The following is a 21,911-nucleotide window of genomic DNA, read 5'->3' on the forward strand; positions in this document are numbered from 1 at the left end:
TTGTGGAATCTCCATCTCTGGAGATATTTAAGAGTAGGTTAGATAAATGTCTGTCAGGGATGGTTTAGACAGTATTTGGTTCTGCCATGAGGGCAGGGGACTGGACTCGATGACCTCTCTAGGTCCCTTCCAGTCCTAGAGTCTATGAATCTATGAATCAGGACATCTTCAAAGCGCTATATAAGGGCGGTCACTATCATTAGTGCCATTTGTAGAGATGAGGAGACCCAAAAGGATGGTCCAGTGGTTCAGGCACTAGTTTAGGACTTGGGAGACAGGTTCAATTTCCTGCTCTGCCACAGGCATCCTCTGTGACCCTGGGCAAGTCACTTACCTGCTCTGTGCCTTGGTTTCCCCATCTGTATAAGGGGGATAATAGCACTGGGGGCAGGGGTGAAACCCCAGGGGCTGTGGTGGGAGCCGGAAACTGGGCCCGCAATCAGGTGTGGTGGGGGCTGGCAACGGGCTCTGGTCCCAGCCCCACCTCACCCCCAGGTTGGGATCAGGGCCAGGCACAGGGCCGAGAATGTGGCAGGGGACGGGACCAGAGCTGCAGGCAAGGAGGGGCTGGGTGGTGCTCCCTTCCCAACCGTGGGACTGTCCTGGTCCCTGCTGCCCCCTGCCCCTGAAGGTTCCTCCATGGTCCCCTGGGGCGACACGCTTCCCAGTTTGGGGACCTCTGGAATAATGTGTTCATGCAGATACAGGTCTGTTGCATCTTAGGGGGTTGTTCCGTTTCGCGGTTATCGCGTAAAGTGAAAACCACGTATAGTCAAAACCCCAAGCCCTTTAAATCCCGCCCACAGCTCCGGTGGCAGAGCCGGAGGGGGGAGGGGGCATTTAAGGGCTCCACCGGGCTCTCTGCCGCGGATTTAAAAGGCTCCACCGGGCTTCCCACCGCTGTGGGGAGCCCAGAGGAGCCCTTTAAATCCTGCCCGCAGCTTTGGCAGCCAGGCTGGGGCTGGCATTTAAAGGGCTCGAAGCTCTACGGTGGCTGGAGCCTCAGGCTGTTTAGTTCGCCCCAAGGGCTACCAGCCACCTTGCAGCTGGGAGCCCCTGGGTGATTTAAAGGCCCTGGGACTCCCAGCCACAGCTGGTGCCCCAGGACCTTTAAATCTTGAGGCCACGCCTCTTCTACTTGAGGCCACGCCCCCTCCTGGACTCCAGACCTTTCAGCGTAAAGCTGAAATCGCGCATGTTAAATGCGCGTAAGTTGCAAGAGACCTGTACTGTTCTGTATCAGTCTGCAGGGGTTTCCTGACTGCTGCTGAGCCCTTCCTGACTTCATAACTGGCTTCAGAGCTGCAGCTTTTATGAATGTCCCATCCCCCACAAGGGCTTTGTGCAATTGAGACTACACCATAGATGTGCCTTTTTATGTTGATACACAATTCAGCTAGGTGTTTTGTCTCCTGAACTAAGGAGCCATGTGAGACGTCCACAGATTCTAAAACCAGAAGGACCATTACGATCACCCAGTGCTCTCCCACACACGCAGGCTGTAGAATTTCCCCCAGACGCTGGATTAAAGCATGAAAGAGATCTAGTTTAGAAAGAGATCTAGTTTTGCTTTAAAGACTCCAGGCAGTGGCCAGCCCACGCTCCCCTGGTGAGCTGTTCCAGGGTTTATTCATCCTCCCTGCTAGGAAATTGCTTTATTTCAAAGTTACATTTGTCTAACTTCAGCTTCCAGCCATTGGATCTTGCTATGCCTTCTTCTGGTGGACTGAAAAACCCTATCTATCAGATAGATTTTCAAACTGGCTCATGTGCAGAGAAGAGTTCCTAGGCTGATGGGGAGAAAGGAGAGCTGATCTTAGGAGAGGAGACTGAAAGAGCTGGGCTTGTTTACGCTGATCAGACGAAGGCCAGGAGGGGATCTGACTGCTTTCTCTCCATACAGCAGAGGGGCAAACCCCAGGGAGGGAGAAGAGCTATTGAAGCTAAAGGACAGTGTTGGCACAAGAACCAATGGGGATTAAGTATCCAGGAATCGGCCGAGGCTGGAATTGAGAAGGTTTCTACCCGTCAGGGAGTGGAAGAAAGGCGGGATTAGCAAGGGAAGCTACCTTAGTGAGGTCAGAACATGTAGGGATAAAGTGAGGAAGGCTAAAAGCCGCGTAGAACTGGACCTTGCAAAGGAAATCAAAACCAAGTAAAAGGTTCTGACAGCCACATAAATAAGAAGAGAAACAAAGAAAGAAAAGTGGCCCTATACCACTAGGATGGAACGAGGTTAAGGATAACCAGGCATGGCCCCAATATCTAAAATAAGGACTTTGCCGTCGGTTCTTTTAAAAGACTATGAGGAGTTTAGGGATGATGTACGGCATGAAAAACAGGAATGGGATTATGAGGGTGGATATTATACCGCATCTGAGGCAGAGGCCAAGCTTGGAACAAGCCTAATGGGACAAAATCGAGGCCGCCGACACTTTCCATCCGAGATATTAAATGGAACTGCGCGTGAAATGTGCAAGCCCGGTTAGCAGAGATTTTTACAGCAATCGGTAAACTCGGGGGTTGTACGACGACTTGGAGAATTGGCTAACGTAGATTCCATTTTAAAGGAGAAGGAATAATGATCCGGGTATTAGGCCTGTTAGCTTGACGTCTAAGGGTAGCTTGAAAAATTTAAGGAGAAATAGTTAAGACATTGAGGTCAATGGTAATGGACACGAATTGCAAACGATGGATTTTACTACAGTAATCGTGCACCACCTGATCGCCTTCTTGAGAAGGTGACGGATTACTTAGACAAGAAATGCGGTAGATTCTAATTACCTGGATTTCAGTAAGCGTTGACACGGATTCCGCATGAGGGAACTGTAGTTTAAATTGGGAAAAGATGGGGAATGAATATGAAAGTTTGTTAAGGTGGATAAGGGAACTGCGTTAACGGGGAGACTCCAGCGGGTCGTACATGAAGGGTGAACTGTCAGGTGGAAGGAGGTTACTAGTGGGTCCCTCAAGGATCGGTTCTTAGGACCGATCTATTATTTCCTTTTTTGTTACTGACCTTTGGCACAAAGAGCGGAGAATGTGCTAACAAGAGTTGCGGAATGACACGAAGCTGGGGGGTATTGCTACACGGGAAGGGACCGGCAGATGATATACAGTGAAGATCATGGACACCTTGTACACTGGAGTAATAGTAATAGGGATAAATATTAATAGTGAAAGTGCATGTCGTGGCACTTAGCGTTAATAATAGAATTTTAGATATACGCTGGGGACGCAATCAGTTTGGACGAAGGAGGAGGGGGGGGGGGTGGAGAAGGACCTTGGGGTATGGTTTGATAGCAGAGGATGTCTTATTTGTAGCCGAGCCATGTGATCTGGCTGTTTAAAAAGCATGCGGTTTAGGATGCATAGGCGAGGTATTTCCAGCAAGCGAGAAGGAGGTTTAGTTTGCCGTTATTACGGCGGTGGTGAGGACCCCAGCTGGAATATATGTGTATGCAGTTCTGGTGTCCATTGTTTAAGAAGGTGAATTCAACTGGAACAGGTTCATGGACGAGGCTACTAGGATGATCGGGAATGGAAAATCTGCCTTATGATAGGAGGACTCAAGAGCTTGGCTTGTCTTAGCCTGCCAAAGAAGCTCGTAGGGCGATATGACTGCTTCTATTAAATATTCAGGGGGGATTAACTTATGGGAAGGAGAGGGAATTATTTTAAGTTTAGTTACTTAATGTAGCACAAGGACAAATGGGTATCAAATGGGATTTAGGAAGTTTAGACTTGAATTAGACGAGAGGTTTCTAACCTTAGGAGAGTGAAGTTCTGGAACGCCGTTCGAGGGAAGTAGTGGGGGCAAGAACTTATCTGGCTTTAAGACTAAGCCTCTTGATAGTATATTGGAGAGGAGTATGATGGATAAGGTTTAATGGCAATTGATCTTGGATTATCTTCAAGCAGATAAGTTTGCCTCAGTGTCTGTAGAGGGAGTTTGATGGAATGGGATCTGGAGTTACTGTCACAGAGAATCTTCTCTGGTGCTGCTTGTGTTCCTTGCCCACAGCGCTCGGGTTTAGGATCGACGATAATTTGGGTTGGGGTCGGGAAGGAATTTTCCTCCAGGGCGGATTGGCAGAGGCCCTGGAGGTTTTTCGCCTTCCTCTGCAACGTGGGGCATGGGTCGCTTGCTGGTGGATTCTCTGCAGCTTGAGGTCTTCAGATCATAATTTTGAGGATTTCAATAACTCAGTCATGGGTTAGGGGTTGTTATAAATGTGTATGGGTAGGGTTTTGTGGCCTGCCTTGTTCAGGAGGTCAGACTAGATGATCATATTGGTCCCTTCTGACCTATGAGTCTATGAGTCAGAAGAGGAAGTTTCTGGAACAGCCTCCCAGCAGGTGGAGTGGGGGGCAAACAGCCCGGCTAGTTTTACAAGGGAGTTTTTGGCCGGGATGACATGGCCTGGTTACTTGTGATAGCAGGGGTTGGACTCAATAACCTAGGAGGTCCCTTGGAGTCCTATGTCCCTGTAACTTTTTCCTGTATCTTTCTCCCTAATCCCAACCCACAGCTCCCAGGACTCCTCCCACTACGACATTTCTGCTGGTGCCCTTCGATCTGCACCCACATCCCCACCAGGTCTGTCGTCCGGGTGTATTCCATGGGCAGTCTTCATCTGGGGGAGCAGACATGGAGTGGGGAGATGGTGTCAGGGTAGCTTCCTGGCTCCAGGAGGAGCCATTCTACTGGGCAGCAAGAGGAAGTGCTGAACCCCTCCCCCCCATTTCATCCCCCAGGGTGAGTTCTGCAGCCAGGGTGTCCGCGAGGGCCTCATCGTTGGCTTCATCAAGTCCATCTGCCAGACAGCACGGCAATTCTGTGAGACCACAGGGGACAAGGGTGGCTCCACTCCACCAGCCCTACTGCTCCTGCTTTCCCGCCTCTGCCTGGACTACGAGACCTCCACCATCAGCTACATCCTCACCCTGACCGACGAGCAGTTCCTAGTGCAGGTGGGCAGGCGCCAACCCCTGGGACCCAGGAGTGAGGAGGAAATACACCCCGCCCCCGGGATCCTGATATGGGATCCAGGCCCTCAATATGCAGGGAGAGGAGTCCCTGTCTGTCTGGGTCTGGGGATTCTCCGCCTGGGACCCCATGTTCAATTCAAAGCCCCTCAATACCCAAGGCCTCCTTTCCCATCAAGGGCTAGTAGAATGGACCTAGACAGGGGTGGGAGAGGCAGTCTCCATCTGAGGGGTTTGAGCCCCAAAGAGGAGCGTGTTAGGAGGTGGTCCCAGGGAGTGTGACTAAGCCAGATTTAGAGGGGATGTTCCCTGGGGAATTGTTTGCCCAGGGGAAGGGCTGGGATATATGTAGTCAAGCTGGATGGCAGTGGGAGATCTAGTGAGTGGGCATGCACCCCCCTGAGCTCTGCTGCGTGCCACAGGGTTTCCTATCAGGTCCCAGTTGATCTGACCACCCCACTCCTTCAGTGGGTGTGAGATTCCGTCCCCACCTGCAGGCAGTGGGGACATGGGGAGCATCAGGGATGGGGGAAGCAATGTATGGATGGCACTGGGCAGGGTAGGATGGGGGCAGCCCATGCCGTCTTGAGTGCCCCTACCCCACATGGAGCTGGTGGTGCTGGGTGGCACATGTGGGGAAGGGTGAGGGCAGCCTGTCCCTCTTGAGGGCCCCTCATGTGGAGCTAGTGGGTGTTGGGGAAAATGTCCTGTCCGGCACTACTGACCCACTGTTCTCCCTCCCTAGGACCACTCCCCCATCACCCCGGTTACCAGCCTGTGTGCGGAGGCCCGCGAGGCAGCCCAGAGGCTGCTCAACCACTACGTGAAGGTGCAGGGGCTGATCATCTCCCAGATGCTGCGCAAGAGTGTGGAGACACGCGACTGGGTCAACACCATTGAGCCACGCAATGTGCGGGCTGTCATGAAAAGGGTGGTGGAGGACACCACCTCCATCGACGTGCAGGTCAGTGGGGAAAAGGAGGATCCAGGACTTCCTGTACCCCCAGGGACCCTACACTCACCCAGGCTTCTTGCCTACCCCTTTGCAGGTGGGGCTCCTGTATGAAGAGGGTGTCCGCAAGGCCCAGAGCAGCGACTCCAGCAAGAGGACCTTCTCTGTGTACAGCAGCTCCCGGCAGCAGAGCCGCTATGCACCCAGCTACACGCCCAGGTGAGGGGGCTGTGACGGGGTGTGGAGTGGGTCAGGACTGGGGGGCACTGGCAGGGGGAGTGCAGGGCTGGGAAAGCAGGGGGCTGCAGGTCAGGATTGAGGAGCACTGGCAGGGCTAGGATAGCAGGGGTCTGCAAGTCAGAACTGAGAGGCACTGGCAGAGCTGCAGTGAGGTGTCTACCCTCCTAGCTACGTGTTGGGGTGAGTGCCTGCACGAAGGCAGGTGGGCCTGCGCCCCAGAGGAGAGGGCTTTGACCCTGTGTTTCACTCCCAGACGCAGCCTCAGGTGAGGAGGGCTGCCCAGATGCAATCCCTTGCTATGCAGTGGGGTTCCTGACTGCTGCTGAGTGTGTAACCCCTTGTCTCTGCCTCTCCCCCCTGCCCCTCTCTGTGCAGTGCCCCCCTGGACACTAACCTCCTGAGTAACATTCAGAAGCTGTTCTCTGAGCGCATTGACATCTTCAGCCCCGTGGAGTTCAACAAGGTGAGCAGAGCTGCTGCCCTGGGGGTGGGGGAGAGCCTCCCACAGATCAGAGCCCCCTAAACTCAGCCAGTCCTCTAGCCGCCACCCCCGCTCCCCTTCCTCCCCCACACACACACTGCCCAGTGCATCAGAGCAGGGACACAGCTCCCAACACTCACTCCATCAGATCACTTCTGGCCTTAGGCTCTATTAATCTTCAGTGGACACCCCCCACCCCCGTGCATTAAAGAAGGAACAGCGCTCCCCACACACCTCCCTCGTCCTCTGGGGACCCTTCCCTCCAGAGCTGTCAGACACCCACTCCATGTTCACTCACATTTCCCTGTTCCCTAGCTGCCACTGACCCCCTTGCCCCTCCGGCTGGGGGTGCAGCCCAGACCTGGCCTCATTTCTCCACAAGAGACTTCTGCCACATAGTGAGTCCTGGGGGTGATTCTTCCCCTCTGTGTCCTCCAAGCCTATAGGGGACAGGGCTTGAATGATCTCCCCCCTCCACCCCCCCCCCCAGGTCTCCGTCCTGACCGGCATCATCAAGATCAGCCTGAAGACCTTCCTGGAGTGCGTGCGGCTGCGGACCTTTGGGCGCTACGGTCTGCAGCAGATCCAGGTGGACTGCTACTATCTACAGCTCTACCTGTGGCGCTTTGTCTGCGATGAGAACCTGGTGCACTTCCTGCTAGATGAGATTGTGGGCAGCACAGCCCACCGCTGCCTGGACCCTGTGCCCATGGAGCAGAGTGTCATCGAGGTCATCTGTGAGAGGGGCTGATATGCGGGGAGACAGTCCAGCCCCAAGGCAGCCCCTGGCTTGCTCCTATGTCGGGAGCGGACACCCTCAGACTCATCCGTTCCACCAGAACTTTCCCACACCAGATGGTTGTGATGGGTGCCTGAGAGGATAGTGGAGAATGGCCTGTGAACATACTGGGGTTGTGGGGGATGCTCTGTGAACATTGTCACTGCTGCTAGCCTGGATCTTATGGGCAGGGAGGGAAATGTGCTGAATAAAACATACCATGATCTGATCATGTCTCTGCTGCTTATTGCAAGCTCTGGGGTTGGCTCCCCTCTATTGGCCTCAATCTCCAAGCCCCTGTCATGTACAGCTTCCCTGGTGCCTTGTTACTTCCAGGGGCTGAACTTCCCCTCCCATCTAGCACTAGCCTCCTCCTCTGTCCTTCCTGGATGTGGGCGCAAGAGCTTTTGCCTTTGCAAGCTGCCATGTGCAACAGCCTCTCTGTATTTCTCCATATCACCCCTTCTCGCATTCCTTCTCTCCTTCCCGTTGTTTCACTTTGAATCATAGCAACGTAGGACTGGAAGGGACCTCAGGAGGTCACCTGATCCATCCCCCTGCACTGAGGCAGGATCAAGTTTACCTTGATTATCCCTGCTAAGTGTCTGTCTAACATTCTTAAAAACCTCCAATAAGGGGATTCTGCCTGCTTCCTGTGTAACCTGTTCTAGTCCTTACCTATTGTTGGGGTTAGAAAGTTTTTTCTAATATCTAACTTGAATCTCCCTTGCTGCAATCTAATCCATTTACCTCTCTTCTTACTCTGTATGGACATGGAGAAAAACTAATCTTTATAATAACCATTTGCATGGAAGTATGGTGCCTAAAACAACACAGGGATCCAGTTGAGGCCTCACCGCAAGTAGAGCAAGTACAATTACATCCTGTGTCTTGCATACAATGCTCCTGTTACTACATCCCAGAATGATATTTGCTGTTTTTGCAGCAGCGTCACACCCTTGAATCATATTCAGCTTGAGATCCACGATGTCACCCTCCAGTTCCTTTTCTGCAGTACTGCTCCTTAGCCAGTCATTTCCTATTTTGTACTTGTGTTTGAGTTTTCCTTCCCCCATGTAGTGTTTTACACTTGGTTTTTACAGACTTTCATCCTATTGATTTCAGACCAGTTCATCCACGGTCATTTTGAATTCTAATCCTGTCCTCCAAAGTGCTAGCAACCCCCTTCAGCTTTGTGTCATCTGCATTTTTACAAGCATACTCTCTACTGCATCATCCAAGTCATGAACGGAAATGTTAAATAGATGCGTCCTCCCAGTTTACAGCAAACCATTGATAACTACCCTCTGAGAACAGTGTTTGAACCAGTTATGCACCCATTTTTTAGTAATTTCATATTTTCCTAGTTTGCTTCTGAGAATGTCATGTGGGACTATGTCAGAAGTCTTACTCAAGTCCAGATATATCGCATCTACTGCTTCTCTATCCCCTAGGCTAGTTGTCCTGTCAAAGAAGGAAATTAGATTGGTTTGGCATGATTTGTCCTTGACAAATCCACGTTGGCTATTCCTTATAACCTTATTATCCTCTAGGGGCTTACAAACTGATTGTCTAATAATTTGTGCTTGTATCTTTTTCTGGGTATCAAAGTTAGGCAGACTGAGCCTATAATTCCCCGGGCCCTCCATTTTCCCCCTTTTGGCAGATGATAGGTGTTATCCCCAGTCCTCTGGGACCTCACCCATTCTCCCGGAGTTCTTGAAGATAACCACTACTGATTTGCAGATTGTTTCAGCATGTTCCAACTACCCTGTAGTGCATTTAAGAAGGCCCTGCTGACTTCAATATATCTAACTTAGCTGCATATTCTTTAACCTGTTCTTTCCCTATTCTGGAATGTGTTCTTCCTTCTTCCTTTTTCATAGTAACTGCATTAAGTATCTGATCCCAACTAACCTTTTTAGTGAAGACTGAAACAAAAAAGGCATTAAACACTTCAGCCTTCCCTGTGTCAGCCATTATTTGCTCTCCCTCCCCATTAAGTAATGGCCCTGCACTTTCCTTTGTCTTTCTCTGACTTCTATTTTTGCAGGAAGGGAGTTGCTGACCACAGTACAGTTGCCATACACGAGGGAAAATGCCTGCAGTGAGCATGGCCTGAAACCACAGGATTCTCCCATCTTCGTTCTTCAGGGTGGGAGCGATGGAGTGTCACTCTGTTTTTGTAACAGCACTGTGCGTGCACGGTATTTAAATCCACTTTTCATCCAGGTCAGAGGTAATTGCCTGGGGCAGATTCTGCCAATAAATGGGGTTGGTTTGTCATATCCTTCAGAAAGATACAAAGAGGTGGTTTACACTGGGAACACAGAGCTGTATGACTACATGGAGAGAGATGCAGCCATGCTGATCTAACCTCCGGAGTAGATGACGCTAGGTTGATGGAAGAATTCTTCTGTCACCCGAGTGACTGCCTCTCGGGAGGTGGATTACCTACGCAGACGGGAGAACGCAGGTCCTCTCTACACTGAAGTGCTACAGTGGTGAGGCTGTAGCTGTAATGGTTTAACTGTAGACGTACCCTGAGCCTCACTTGCACCTGCCTCTTGGGTGGGGCCTGGCAGCTGTTTATACAAAGACCAGTCCCCCAATGCCGGGGGGCGGGGTCTGTATCGCAGATGAAGGGGTGACACGGGTGAGAAGGAGGGACAGCCCCCACCCTGATCTAACTGGGACTATCAGGGGCGACTGATGGCAGAACTGACCTAGGTTGGCATTTGGGTAGTGAGGTGCACTTAATGCTTCTGCGCTTGGGAAAAATGGCTTTAATCTGCATGAGGGGTTAGAACTGCAGCATTGTGTGTCTGCCAAAAAGCTACAGCAGAGTAGCAGGCGCCACACCAACCAGCAGGGTATCCCGCCACACAGCGCCCCAGTAGTATCAGCACTGCTGCTGAGGGGAGTGTGCCCCCTACACTGCTCCAGGCAGCGCAGTACCCCTTAATGCCACACTGGTGCCAGCACTGACTCTGAGGGGACAGTGCCCCCCTACTGAGCCCCCCACACACACTCTGTACTGCAGTGCCCCCTCGCAACACATGGGGGCATCTGCACTGAGTCCAACAAGAGGGTGTTCACTGCAACCTACACCAATCCCTGCAACACCTCTACCCGCTCTCCCATCTAAACCTGGTCAGGCTTAACTGTAGGGGCTAACCAGCTCACAGCAGTCTAGCAGTTGGCTCGCTCTTTACTACCCACCCCAATGGCAGCAAGAGCTTGCTCAGAAGGGGCCTTTTCACAGCTGCGTGGTGCTTCCTGCATCCCTGACGCTGGGCCCCAATGCAGTCAGAACACCCCGGGTTTCATAACTTGGGCTGATCCTGTTTGCTTCAGAGGACGGCATGTGCCCCATGACCTGGCACTAGTTCAGGCTGTGATGAAAGGGCCACAGTTGGGTAACTCTCGTGAGCACCCTGTAGTTACCCGGGGTCCTGGGACACTCTGTGCACAGAGAGTTTAACCTCTTGTGCCCTGCAGCGCAGCTCAGGGAGGCAGGGAGATTCCAGGGTTGGGCAAGCTAACATGCTCTGACACTGAGGTAAATCAAAACCTGGGAAAATACCAGTTCAAGGAGGCAGTGGTGTGGGAGTTTGGTTCTCCCTAGCCAGGCTCTCTCCAGGCACAATTGAATTGTCAAGTGTCATCATAGAGCAGTCCCAGCTGCGGGTCTTGTCTCTTTCTCCTCCCTTCTAACATAGCGCCAAAATATGATCCTGGCTAGGGCCCCTGGTTACTTGTTCAGTGTTAGAGCAGCATTTACCATTGGCATTGCACTAGCCTCTACAGAGCCCCGATGGGTCAGGCACTGCTCAGTCCTTCACTGAGATTGGGGCCCCCTGGTAGCACAGACCCTGTAGCACAGCACAGACCCTGAATGAAATCAGAGCCCCATTGTATGGAGTGCTGCACAAACTCTGATCAAGAGTAGGGCCTGCATTGTGCCAGGTGCTTCATAGACCCTGACCAAGAGTGGGGCCCCTATTGTGCTGGGGGCTACCTAAGCTTGATCAAGATTGGGGCCCCATTGTGCCAGGTGCTGCACAGACACACAATAAGAGTCAGCCCTTGCCCTAGGACAATCTAAATAGACAAGGCAGAGGAACAATTATACTTCCCATTTCACAGATGGGAAACTGAGGACCAGAGAGATTCAGTGATTTGCTCACGCACGCACAGGGAGGGTGTGTCCAAGCCGGCAACAACCCAGGGATTCTCCAGCCTCACTCTTCAGGCTTGGAGCTGGTCACCAGTGGTAATGAAGAAATCTGCCTCAGGGGCCAGGGTTGCACAAGGTTTTGGTCTGAAGCATCCTAAGGTCATGAGATTCCCAGTCCAAGTGCCCAGCCTTTCTTACATTTACTAGTATAAGTGGGAGACTAGGAGTCAGGACTCCTGGGTTCTGTTTCAGCTCTGGGTGGGGAGTGATGTCTAGTGGTTAGAGCAGCAGGGCTGAGAGTAAGGCTGTGGCTCATTGACTCAAGAAGATGTAAGGCCACTCACACCAGCTTGCTAGAGTGACCCACAACTGTTCACAGCAAAGGCCTGAGGAAGCAATAACTGCAGGAGGGGGCCAGGAGGGGAATTTCCCCCAACTTCCCATTTCGCAAGTTCCTGAACACCCGCTGAGTAAACAGCAGCTGAGGTAGGGGCTGGAGCCTTCTGGGAGCAGCTGTCTTCTTCCGTGGTGGGAGTTTAAATAAAGCCAGAGCAGACGGGTGGATGGCAGAGGGCACAGGTGGTGAATGTGGCTGCTCTGCGGTGTCTCCAGCACAAATCTTCACTCCCTCAAGGTGAGTAGATGGTCTGGTAGGGATGGGGGAGATGCTGGGTGGGAGGGGGAGTTCTGCAAAAGGATAGAGAAGGATGCCTGCAGTGCAAGCTTCCCGGCCAGCATGCCTGGGTGCTGCTTTTTGAGTATGGCTGCTAGAGGGGAGCACTGTCCCTGCGGCCCTCTACTGAGAGGAAGGGGCCAGTTGTGGTCATCTGTTCCCTGGGAGGTGAGCTGAGACTGGTCACACTCATTTCTCATACGCTACTGGGCAGTTGTTGGTTACTGCCAGCAGTCACTGCCCTGGAGAGGGAATTCAGTGGTCTCCCCATTCTCTTGATTCACAGTGCCCTGTACCCGATCACATATCCTGGCTACCTCAGGGGACACTGATAGAAGGGAAAGGCTTGCTTAGCTACCCTGGAGAGCCTCCAGGCTTTACTTGTGCCTGCACCTTACAGCACAATAGAAATTAGTATTTCTAGAATAGAATTGCTAGAAGTCTAAATAATAAAATGGGTGAACTGGAGTGCCTCGTATTAAATGAGGATATTGATATAATACGCATCACAGAAACTTGGTGGAATGAGGATAATCAGTGGGATACAGTAATACCAGGGTACAAAATATATGAGAAGGGGGAGTGGCATTATATGTGAAAGAAAACGTAGAATCAAATTAAGTAAAAATCATAAATTAATCAAACTGTACCACAGAATCTCTATAGATAGAAATTCCATGCTCCATAAGAATATAGCAGTAGGGATATATTACCAACCACCTGACCAGGATGGTGATAGTGACTGTGAAATGCTCAGGGAGACTAAAGAGGCTATTAAAATAAAATACTCAATAATAATACTAATATGGGATTTAAATTATCCCCATATTGATTGGGTACATGTCACCTCAGGACGGACTGCAGAGATAAAGTTTCTTGACACCTTAAATGACTGCTTCTTGGAGCAGCTGTTCCTGGAACCCAGCAGAGGAGAGGCAATTCTTGATTTAGTCCTAAGTGGAGCACAGGATCTGGTCCAATAGGTGAATATAGCTAGACCGCTTGGTAATATTGACCGTAATATAATTAAATGTAATATCCCTGTGGCAGGAAATACACCACACCAGCCCAACACTGTAGCATTTCATTTCAGAAAGGGGGACTACACAAAAAATGAGGAGGTTAGTTAAACAGAAATTAAAGGGTGCAGGACCAAAGTGAAATCCCTGCAAGCTACATGGAAACTTTTTAAAGACACCATAATAGAGGCTCAACTTAAACGTATACCCCAAATTAAAAAACACAGTAAGAGAACCAGAAAAGAGCCACTGTGGCTAAACAACACAGTAAAAGAATCAGTGAGAGGCAAAAAGGCATCCTTTAAAAAGTAGAAGTAAGTTAAATCCTGGTGAGGAAAATAGAAAGGAGCATAAACACTGGCAAATGAAGTGTAAAAATACAATTAGGAAGGCCAAAAAAGGATTTGAGGAACAGTTAGCCAAAGACTCAAAAAGTAACAGCAATTTTTTTTTAAAGTACATCAGAAGCAAGAAGCCTGCTAAACAACCAGTGGGGTTGTTCAATCGAGGTGCTAAAGGAGCACTCAAGGACGATAAGGCCATTGCAGAGAAACTAAATGAATTCTCTGCATCGGTCTTCACGGCTGAGGCTGTGAGGGAGATTCCCAAACCTGAGCCATTCTTTTTAGGCGACAGATCTGAGGAACTGTCCCAGATTGAGGTATCATTAGAGGAGGTTTTGGAACAAATTGATAAATTAAACAGCAATAAGTCACCAGGACCAGATGGTATTCACCCAAGAGTTCTGAAGGAACTCAAATGTGAAATTGCAGAACTACTAACTGTAGTCTGTAACCTATCATTTAAATCAGCGTCTGTACCAGATGACTGGAGGATAGCTAATGTGACTCCAATTTTTAAAAAAGGGCTCCAGAGGTGATCCCAGCAATTATAGGTTTGTAAACCAGACTTCAGTACCAAGCAAACTGGTTGAAACTATAATAAAGAACAATATTGTCAGACATACAGATGAACATAATTTCTTGAGGAAGAGTCAACAAATTATGGTTTTTGTGAAGGGAAATCATGCCTCACCAATATACTAGAATTCTTTGAGGGGGTCAACAAGCATGTGGACCAAGGGGATCCAGTGGATATAGTGTACTTAGATTTCCAGAAAGCCTTTGACAAGATCCCTCACCAAAGGCTCTTATACAAAGTAAGCTGCCATGGGATAAGAGAGAAGGTGCACTCGTGGATTGGTAACTGGTTAAAAGACAGGAAACAAAGGATAGGTATAAATGGTCAGTTTTCAGAATGGAGAGAGGTAAATAGTGGTGTCCCCCAGGGGTATGTACTGGGACCAGTCCTATTCAATATATTCATAAACGATCTGGAAAAAGGGGTAAAAAGTGAGATGGCAAAATTTGCAGATAATACAAAATTACTAAAGATAGTTGAGACCCAGGGAGACTGCAAAGAGCTACAAAAGGAGCTCTCAAAACTGGGTGACTGGGCAACAAAATGGCAGATGCAATTTAATATTGATAAATGCAAAGATAAAGCACATTGGAAAGCATAATCCCAACTATACATATAAAATGATGGAGTCTAAATTAGCTGTTACCACTCAAGAGATCTTGGGGTCATTGTGGATAGTTCTCTGAAAACATCCACTCGATGTGCAGCGGCAGTCAAAAAAGCGAACAGAATGCTGAGAATAATTAAGAAAGGGATAGATAATAGGACAGAAAATATCATGTTGCCTCTATATAAATCCATAGTACGCCCACATCTTGAATACCGTATGCAGATGTTGTTGCCCCATCACAAAAAAGATATATTGGAATTGGAAAAGGTTCAGAAAAGGGCAACAAAAATGATCAGGGATGTGGAACACTTCCATATGAGGAGAGATTAATAAGACTGGGACTTTTCAGGTTGGAAAAGAGATGGCTCAGGGGAGATATGATTGAGGTCTATACATTCATGACTGGTGTAGAGAAAGTAGATAAGGAAGTGTTGTTTACTACTTCTTATAACAAAAGAACTAGGGGTCATCAAATGATATTAATAGGCAGCAGGTTTAAAACAAACAAAAGGAAGTATTTCTTCCACACAACGCACAGTCAACCTGTGGAACTCCTTGCCAGAGGATGTTGTGAAGGCCAAAACCATAACAGGGTTCAAAAAAGAACTAGATAAATTAATGGAGGATAGGTCCATCAATGGCTGTTAGCCAGGATGGGCAGGAATGGGGCATGAGTGACAGGGAATGGATCTTGATGATTTTCTGTTCATTCCTTCTGGGGCATCTGGCACTGGCCACTGTCGGAAGACAGGATTCTGGGCTAGATGTACCTTTGACCTGACCCAGTAGGGCCATTCTTATATTCTTATGTTCTTAAATTGGGAAAGAAAGGGAAGTCACCTGCTTGTGACCCCCAGATTAAAGATCTGCCCTGCAACCTGCTCAGGGCAGAGATCACAGACAGACCCCCTTCCACCTTAATTATCTGTATCGAAGTAGTACCTAGGAGCCCCAGTCATGGCCCAGGGCCCTATTGTGCCTGGTGCTGTACAAACACCTCACTTGAGACCCTATCCAGCCTACAGAGTCCAGTTACTAGCCCCATAGCACCCGGGGTGGCCCTCTCTCTCCATATTTGACACAAGTCCAGGCTCTTAGTTAGAGGCAGAGCTGCTCAGAAAATGCCAAGTGTCTTTATTATTTTAATAAATTACAGCTCCTGTGGGAAGTTCTTGTTTCTGTGAGGGAAAAATTAAACCAAGGACGGGGGGCAATTTTTTCCAGTTTTCCATTTAAAAAATATTGATTTTCAAAAACCAAAAATGACCCAAAAAAACACACTGAAGATGAAAAGTTGATTTTTAACCAAAAGATGAACAACTTTTACCCAAAACCAACATTATTTTACTGAAACATTTTTCAGTTTCCAGGTTTTTTTAATCAGACAAGTGGAAATTTTTCCATGAAATGAAAATTTTCCACAAAGTACTCAGACTTGGACAAAAAGCCATGTTTGGTCAGGAAAAAAAGATGTTTTGACAGAGTCTTACCAGCTCTCATTTATGGAGACCCTTCTTGCTGTCCCAGGGAGAGGCAGAATCCCACTATCTATGGGTTTTATCTTGCAGCCCATCACACTGGTGTCTGAGCACCTTCCAGCTAAAATCAATAGCAGTAGCCCAGTCCCCTTTCAGATATCTTGCTATCTCTGTATAACACCAGTCCTCTGGGTGGGTTGTTAGTAGTAGGAATCAAACCTGGGATCTCAACCAGCCTCATCAACCACTATATATCTCTCAGTCATCACTGTTGGGGGCTACCATGCCGCACAGAATGGGTGTGGGTTGTACCTGCATTTAGCACCACTAGCAGGCACAATATAAATGTCCCATTACAGGAGTGGGTGCTGTGGAGCAACATTTTTCTTATTCTTTGGCAGGTTCCACTATGCTCAGACACCTTTGGCTCCTAGCGCTCTGGTTGCTGGGCTCTAGTCCTGCCCTGGCTGAAGTTCCGAGCTGTCACGCCTCCAGGGTCCAGTCTTCAGTGGTCTCCAGCTGCCAAGCTCAACACCATGAGACACTGCCAGAAATTGACCCATCCACCCAGATCCTTTTGCTGAATTTCAACCTCTTCTCCAACATCTCAGCCTCCTCCTTCCCCAGGCTGGAGAGGCTCAGGAAGCTGTCTCTGGGATGTCAGCTGGGGGGATCACTCTCCATTGGAGAGAAGGCCTTTGAGAAGGTGGCCAATATCACGTTCCTGGACCTCGGGGGCAACAGGAAGCTGAGCCTCCAACCCATGGCCTTGGCTGGCTTGCGGCAGCTGGAGGTGCTCCTGCTGGATGCCAATGGCCTTGATGAGACTGTGCTGGAGGGTGGCTACTTCCAGGATTTAGTGTCCCTCAAAAGGCTGGATCTCACAGGGAATCAGATAAAGAGGCTGAGACCCGATTCTTCTTTTCAAGGCTTGAAGCTGCTGGCTGTCTTCCAGCTCCGGCTTAACAGGATCAAGACAATCTGCAGGGAGGATCTGACCCACCTTGGGGGACGACACTTGTCCCTCCTAGATCTCTCATCCAACCTGCTGTCCTGTAGGAACTCTTGGTACAACCACTCTTGCCCCAGTCCCTTCCGTAACATCACAGTGGAAACCCTGGATGTCTCCTCCAACCCATGGGATGTGGGTAGTGTTGAACGGTTCTTTAAGGTCATGGCAGGTGCCCAGATATGGCATCTGAGGTTGAAGCACTCAGGGGCCATTGGGAGGGGGTTTGGGTTCAATAACCTGCGGGGCCTCTCTGCCAGCACCTTCTCCGGACTCAGCCAGAGCAGGGTCCTCTCTTTCGACATGTCCCATGGCTTCCTCTCCAAGCTGGGGCCTTTGGTTTTCTCAGGTCTCCCTGAGCTGCGTACACTGCACCTGGCAGCCAATCAGATCCACAAGATCGGTGGGGAGGCCTTTGCTGGACTGCAGCACCTCTGGACCCTGGACCTCTCCGACAATCTGCTGGGGGAGCTGAATATGGAGGTTCTCCAGAGTCTAAGCTCTTCCCCACTGCTGCACCTCAACCTCAAGTCCAACCACATTGGGGCCATCCAGCACAATGCCCTGGAGGGACTGAGGACCCTGCAGACACTGAATCTGCAAGACAATGCCCTCTCACGCGTGCCGTCAGGGCGGCTCCCTGCCCTGGAGCACCTGCTGCTGGGCCAGAACCGGATCAAGGATGCCTGGGGAATTGGGAAGCTTTCCATGAATCTGACCTTCCTCGATTTGTCTTCCAACCGCATGCAAGACCTGAGAGGGCTCTGGAATGAGCTGAGGGGCATCCCTGCCTTGCAGTTCCTGAACCTTTCACACAACCAGATCTCAAGCTGCTCTGAGCATCAGGATAGAGCCATGCCCAGGCACAGCCAGCTCAGGGTGCTGGACCTTTCTGAGAACTCCCTGAATATTGTCTGGAAGGCAGGAGGCTGTGTAAATATCTTCCACCATCTAGACAGGCTGACATTCTTGAACCTCAGCAGAAACAACCTCCAGACCTTACCTGAGGGCCTCTTCCAGGGGCTGGTTTATCTCCAGACTCTGGACCTATCTGGGAACCTCATGGCCATGCTTCCTGATGGGCTGTTCCAGGACCTGCGCTCCCTGCAGATGCTAGAGCTGCAGGGTAACCCCTTGGTGACCCTGTCACCATCTGTTCTTCAGCCACTCCAGGCACTAGCATTCCTAAATCTCCAGGAGGTCTCTCTGCTTTGCCACTGCAGCTTGCGGGACCTGGAGGATTGGCTGCACTCCACCAATGTGACCCTGAGTGGTGGGAAGGAAGGGGTTACCTGTATTGTGCCCACCCCTCCCTTCCCAGAAATGCCTCTCCTTTTCTTCATCCAAAGCAGCTGTGTCCAGTAGCACAGCCCATGCTGTGTCCAGCTTTCCCCAGCATAGGATCCAACCTGTGTGGCTTTAAAAGCTGTTCCATATGCTGTGCATTTGGCACTGAACTGTGATACTTATTCAGTCACAGGCAGCAATGCCCAGTCACCTTCAGCTGTGAACCAGTTTCCCAAAGGCATAAGCATGGCCTGGACTAGGAGTCAAGGCATCTTGGTTTGACTCCTAGTTCTGGGAGTAGAGTCTAGTAGTTAGAGCAAGGGGCAGGAATTAGGGTCTAGTGGTTAGAAGGATGGGGGTAGGGTGGGGCTTCAGTTGTATTCCTGGTTCTGGGAGTGGGGTCTCATGGATCAGAATAGGGAGGCTCAGAGTCATGACTCCTGAGATCTATTTCCATTCTGTGAGGTCTAGTGGGTTGGAGCAGAGGGCTGGGAGTCAGGCTCCCTGGTTTCCAGCTCCAGGAGGAGAGAGGTCTAGTAGTTAAAGCAGGGGTGTTGGGAGTCAGGACTCCTGAGTTCTATTCACAGTCTTGCCCCTGGCTGTACAACAATTCTCTTTTGCCCATCTTACAGTAGAGGCATTGGGAGATTTCATAAATCTCTGGGGTGTTATAAAGTGCTCAGTGTCATCACCTTTATTCTTCTAATGCCAGTATAATAGGGTTGAAATCCCTTACGGCTCCTGGCATGGCAGGAACTATACTTTCTCAACCCTGGAGATTACGGGTACACTGTGGGCATTAGGCAGGGTCTGTTTAGCACAGATGCAGGTTAAATCACAAGCTACACTCCAGTCACTGGAGTCTTGTCTTTCCTAGGGAACAAGGTGTGATTTTAACACGTGTTAGCCCATATCTGTTAACTAACGTTGAAATCTTAGTGCAGACCAGGTGAAATGCAGTTTTAATGCATTAGCTCGTCAAGGTAAACCCATATTAAACCTACAACCACTTTGTCTATATCAGGATTTTAACATATGTTAAAAACACACCTTTTATCCTTACCTAGACCAAGGGATGCGCTCACCCAAGGGAGTGCTGGCATTGTGTTACTGTAGTGCCTAGGGACCTTAGACAGGTCCCCTTGGTACTCGGTGCTCTACAAACACAGAACAAAAAGTCCCTGCCCCTACTTCAAAAATGACCCACAAGGCAATGGGCTGGGCAGTGACACAGAAGGCCCGGGTACCTACTCACAGTGCAGTGTGTCACAGTGAGGCTGTGCGGTACTGGCAAAGGCCATGCTGGTGACATTTTAACAGCAGCAGCATATGCTGGCAAAAATGCTATTGGCAAAACTTTCGAGAGTAGATGTGGCCTTAGATTGCAGGGACCATCTTTCAGTTCTGCATGTGTACAGCACCGAGCACAATGGGGTCCTGGTCCATGACTGGGACTCTAGACGTCTTCACGATACACAACATAATAACAATGTATGTAGACATGGTTGGGGCTTGTGGACGGGAGCTGGGATTTCATATGAGTGACGTTTCCTAAATGGTCGCTCTCAAATAGCAGTGTTGATTTTTTGTTGTTACCTTTGCTGATAAAACCTCAAATTCTTAAGTGCAATTTTAAAAGAACACAATAGTCTGGTTTTATAGAACCCTGGAATGTACCAGGGTTGCAGGGAGATCTACAAAGACATGGGAGTACAAGGGTTAAAGAAAGGAGAGGAAAATCATATGGAGGGAAAACCAGCAGGAGACAGTTTGTCTGTGCAGGAGACCAAGCTTTCTCCGGAGCTGCTCCGAAAATGTGGAACAAAATCCTCTGGGAAACAGGGACCATCCCAACCCTGCTTGACTTCCACTCCTAATGCCAGGCTCACTTCTCCGACCAGCCTTCTCTGACATAAACACAGAATAGTGTGGCCATAGGCACAACCCTTCCTAAACAAACCACTGCATGCAGGGCCGTCCTTAGGATTTATGGTGCCCTAGGCAGGATTATTAAACTGGTGCCCCTGTGCCTGTCTTGCTCTTAGCAACACAAACATAAGCTTACACTATTGGAAAACTTGCCACATGCATATTATTAAAACCAGTTTAACTTAATTAAGCACACTGTAATATGCTTATGGACTAGCACAAAGAAGTAGCACTAATAGAAAAATTCTAATTTTACAGAATGATGCAAATAATATAACTTTTTTTTAATTGTCAACATTTTATGAGAAAAGTTATATGAAGAGTATCTGGAAAACACAGCGCATGTTGTTTTTCTTAAAAACCGCCAATCTTTTCTGGCTTTTTGGCTGCAATCAGGAATTAAATGTCATCATACTCGAAAAGACAAAGGATGTTTGGAATTATTAGAAAGGTAAGTGAGACCAGTCAACGTATCCTGACTTCTTGTCTGAGCGAGATAGTTTTTAGATGAGTTTTAAGTTTGAGAATGCTCCATTCTCCGATGCTCCTAGTACCAAAGAATTGATCAGTAGAATACGAGTGGCAATGTACACATTAAGGATATTGTCAACACAGTTGTAGCTCGGTATGAGTAAACTGTAAATGTCCATCATCGATTTTGCATGTGGCAACACTGATGACAGTATACTCAATTCTTCATACTAAGTCCTTTTAAAATCAAACAATAGCCGTGCTTCAGGATCGCTTTCTAGGTCAGCGGTCCCCGCAGCGGTTCCCGTGGTGCCATGGCGCCCACAGGGGCCTCTCAGTGCACCTCGCTACTGGCCGAGACAAGCATGCTGCTGAAATGCCAAGCGAAATTCGGCGGCATTTTGTGACGATGCCTCTGATGACGCTGCTTGCTGAACAGAATGAAGCAGCGTCAATGCCAGAAGGATGTTACGCTCTGAAATGCCGCCCGAATCTCGCAGCATTCTCTGGCCGAGCTGCGGTCACTGCCACGGTCCTTGTCTGGTGAGCGCACAGATGAAAAAGGTGTTGAGGACCATGCTCTAGGTTCTTGCACCTTTGTCATTAGTTGCCCTTGTTGTCCTATTTCATGAATTTAGTCCTGCTCAGCCCCACTACAGCTGCGTGAATGAAACCCCAGGCGACAGCGGGTTGAGTGCTCAGCTGGGGTCCAGCCGCAGCCTTCTTAGCCTGACCTGCCATGCCTGGGGTTCTTGGGGGTCCCCAGGCCAGCAGTGGGTGCTGAGTGGGGCCACGACGAACAGACCCGGGTGGCAATGGGGCAGCCGCCGGAACCCCAGAGCAGTGGTGGGCTCAGTCGTCAGCCTGCTGCTGTGCTATCAAAAATCAGCTTGT

At 49.5% G+C, this 21,911-nt stretch overlaps 2 protein-coding genes across 2 annotated transcripts in view; both read left to right on the forward strand.

The window, feature by feature from the left end:
* Nucleotides 1-7,669, forward strand: part of VPS51 (VPS51 subunit of GARP complex) — a 14,470-nt gene extending 6,801 nt beyond the window's left edge. The window contains exons 6-10 of the mRNA XM_032797564.2: nt 4,759-4,974; nt 5,735-5,953; nt 6,039-6,160; nt 6,557-6,644; nt 7,153-7,669. Coding sequence (XP_032653455.1) covers nt 4,759-4,974; nt 5,735-5,953; nt 6,039-6,160; nt 6,557-6,644; nt 7,153-7,413 — 906 coding nt within the window. The 3' untranslated portion in view covers nt 7,414-7,669. The remainder of the gene's footprint in view (nt 1-4,758; nt 4,975-5,734; nt 5,954-6,038; nt 6,161-6,556; nt 6,645-7,152) is intronic.
* A 4,238-nt stretch (nt 7,670-11,907) lies between these two features.
* Nucleotides 11,908-20,233, forward strand: LOC116835075 (toll-like receptor 5). The gene is made up of 2 exons (XM_032797551.2): nt 11,908-12,254; nt 16,723-20,233. Exon 2 carries the CDS (start codon nt 16,731-16,733, stop codon nt 18,693-18,695), a length of 1,965 nt encoding a protein of 654 aa, XP_032653442.1. The 5' UTR covers nt 11,908-12,254; nt 16,723-16,730; the 3' UTR covers nt 18,696-20,233.
* Nucleotides 20,234-21,911: the final 1,678 nt, after the last annotated feature.

This window comes from Chelonoidis abingdonii, chromosome 17 (genome assembly GCF_003597395.2).
Source record: "Chelonoidis abingdonii isolate Lonesome George chromosome 17, CheloAbing_2.0, whole genome shotgun sequence".
Lineage (NCBI taxonomy): Eukaryota > Metazoa > Chordata > Testudines > Testudinidae > Chelonoidis > Chelonoidis abingdonii.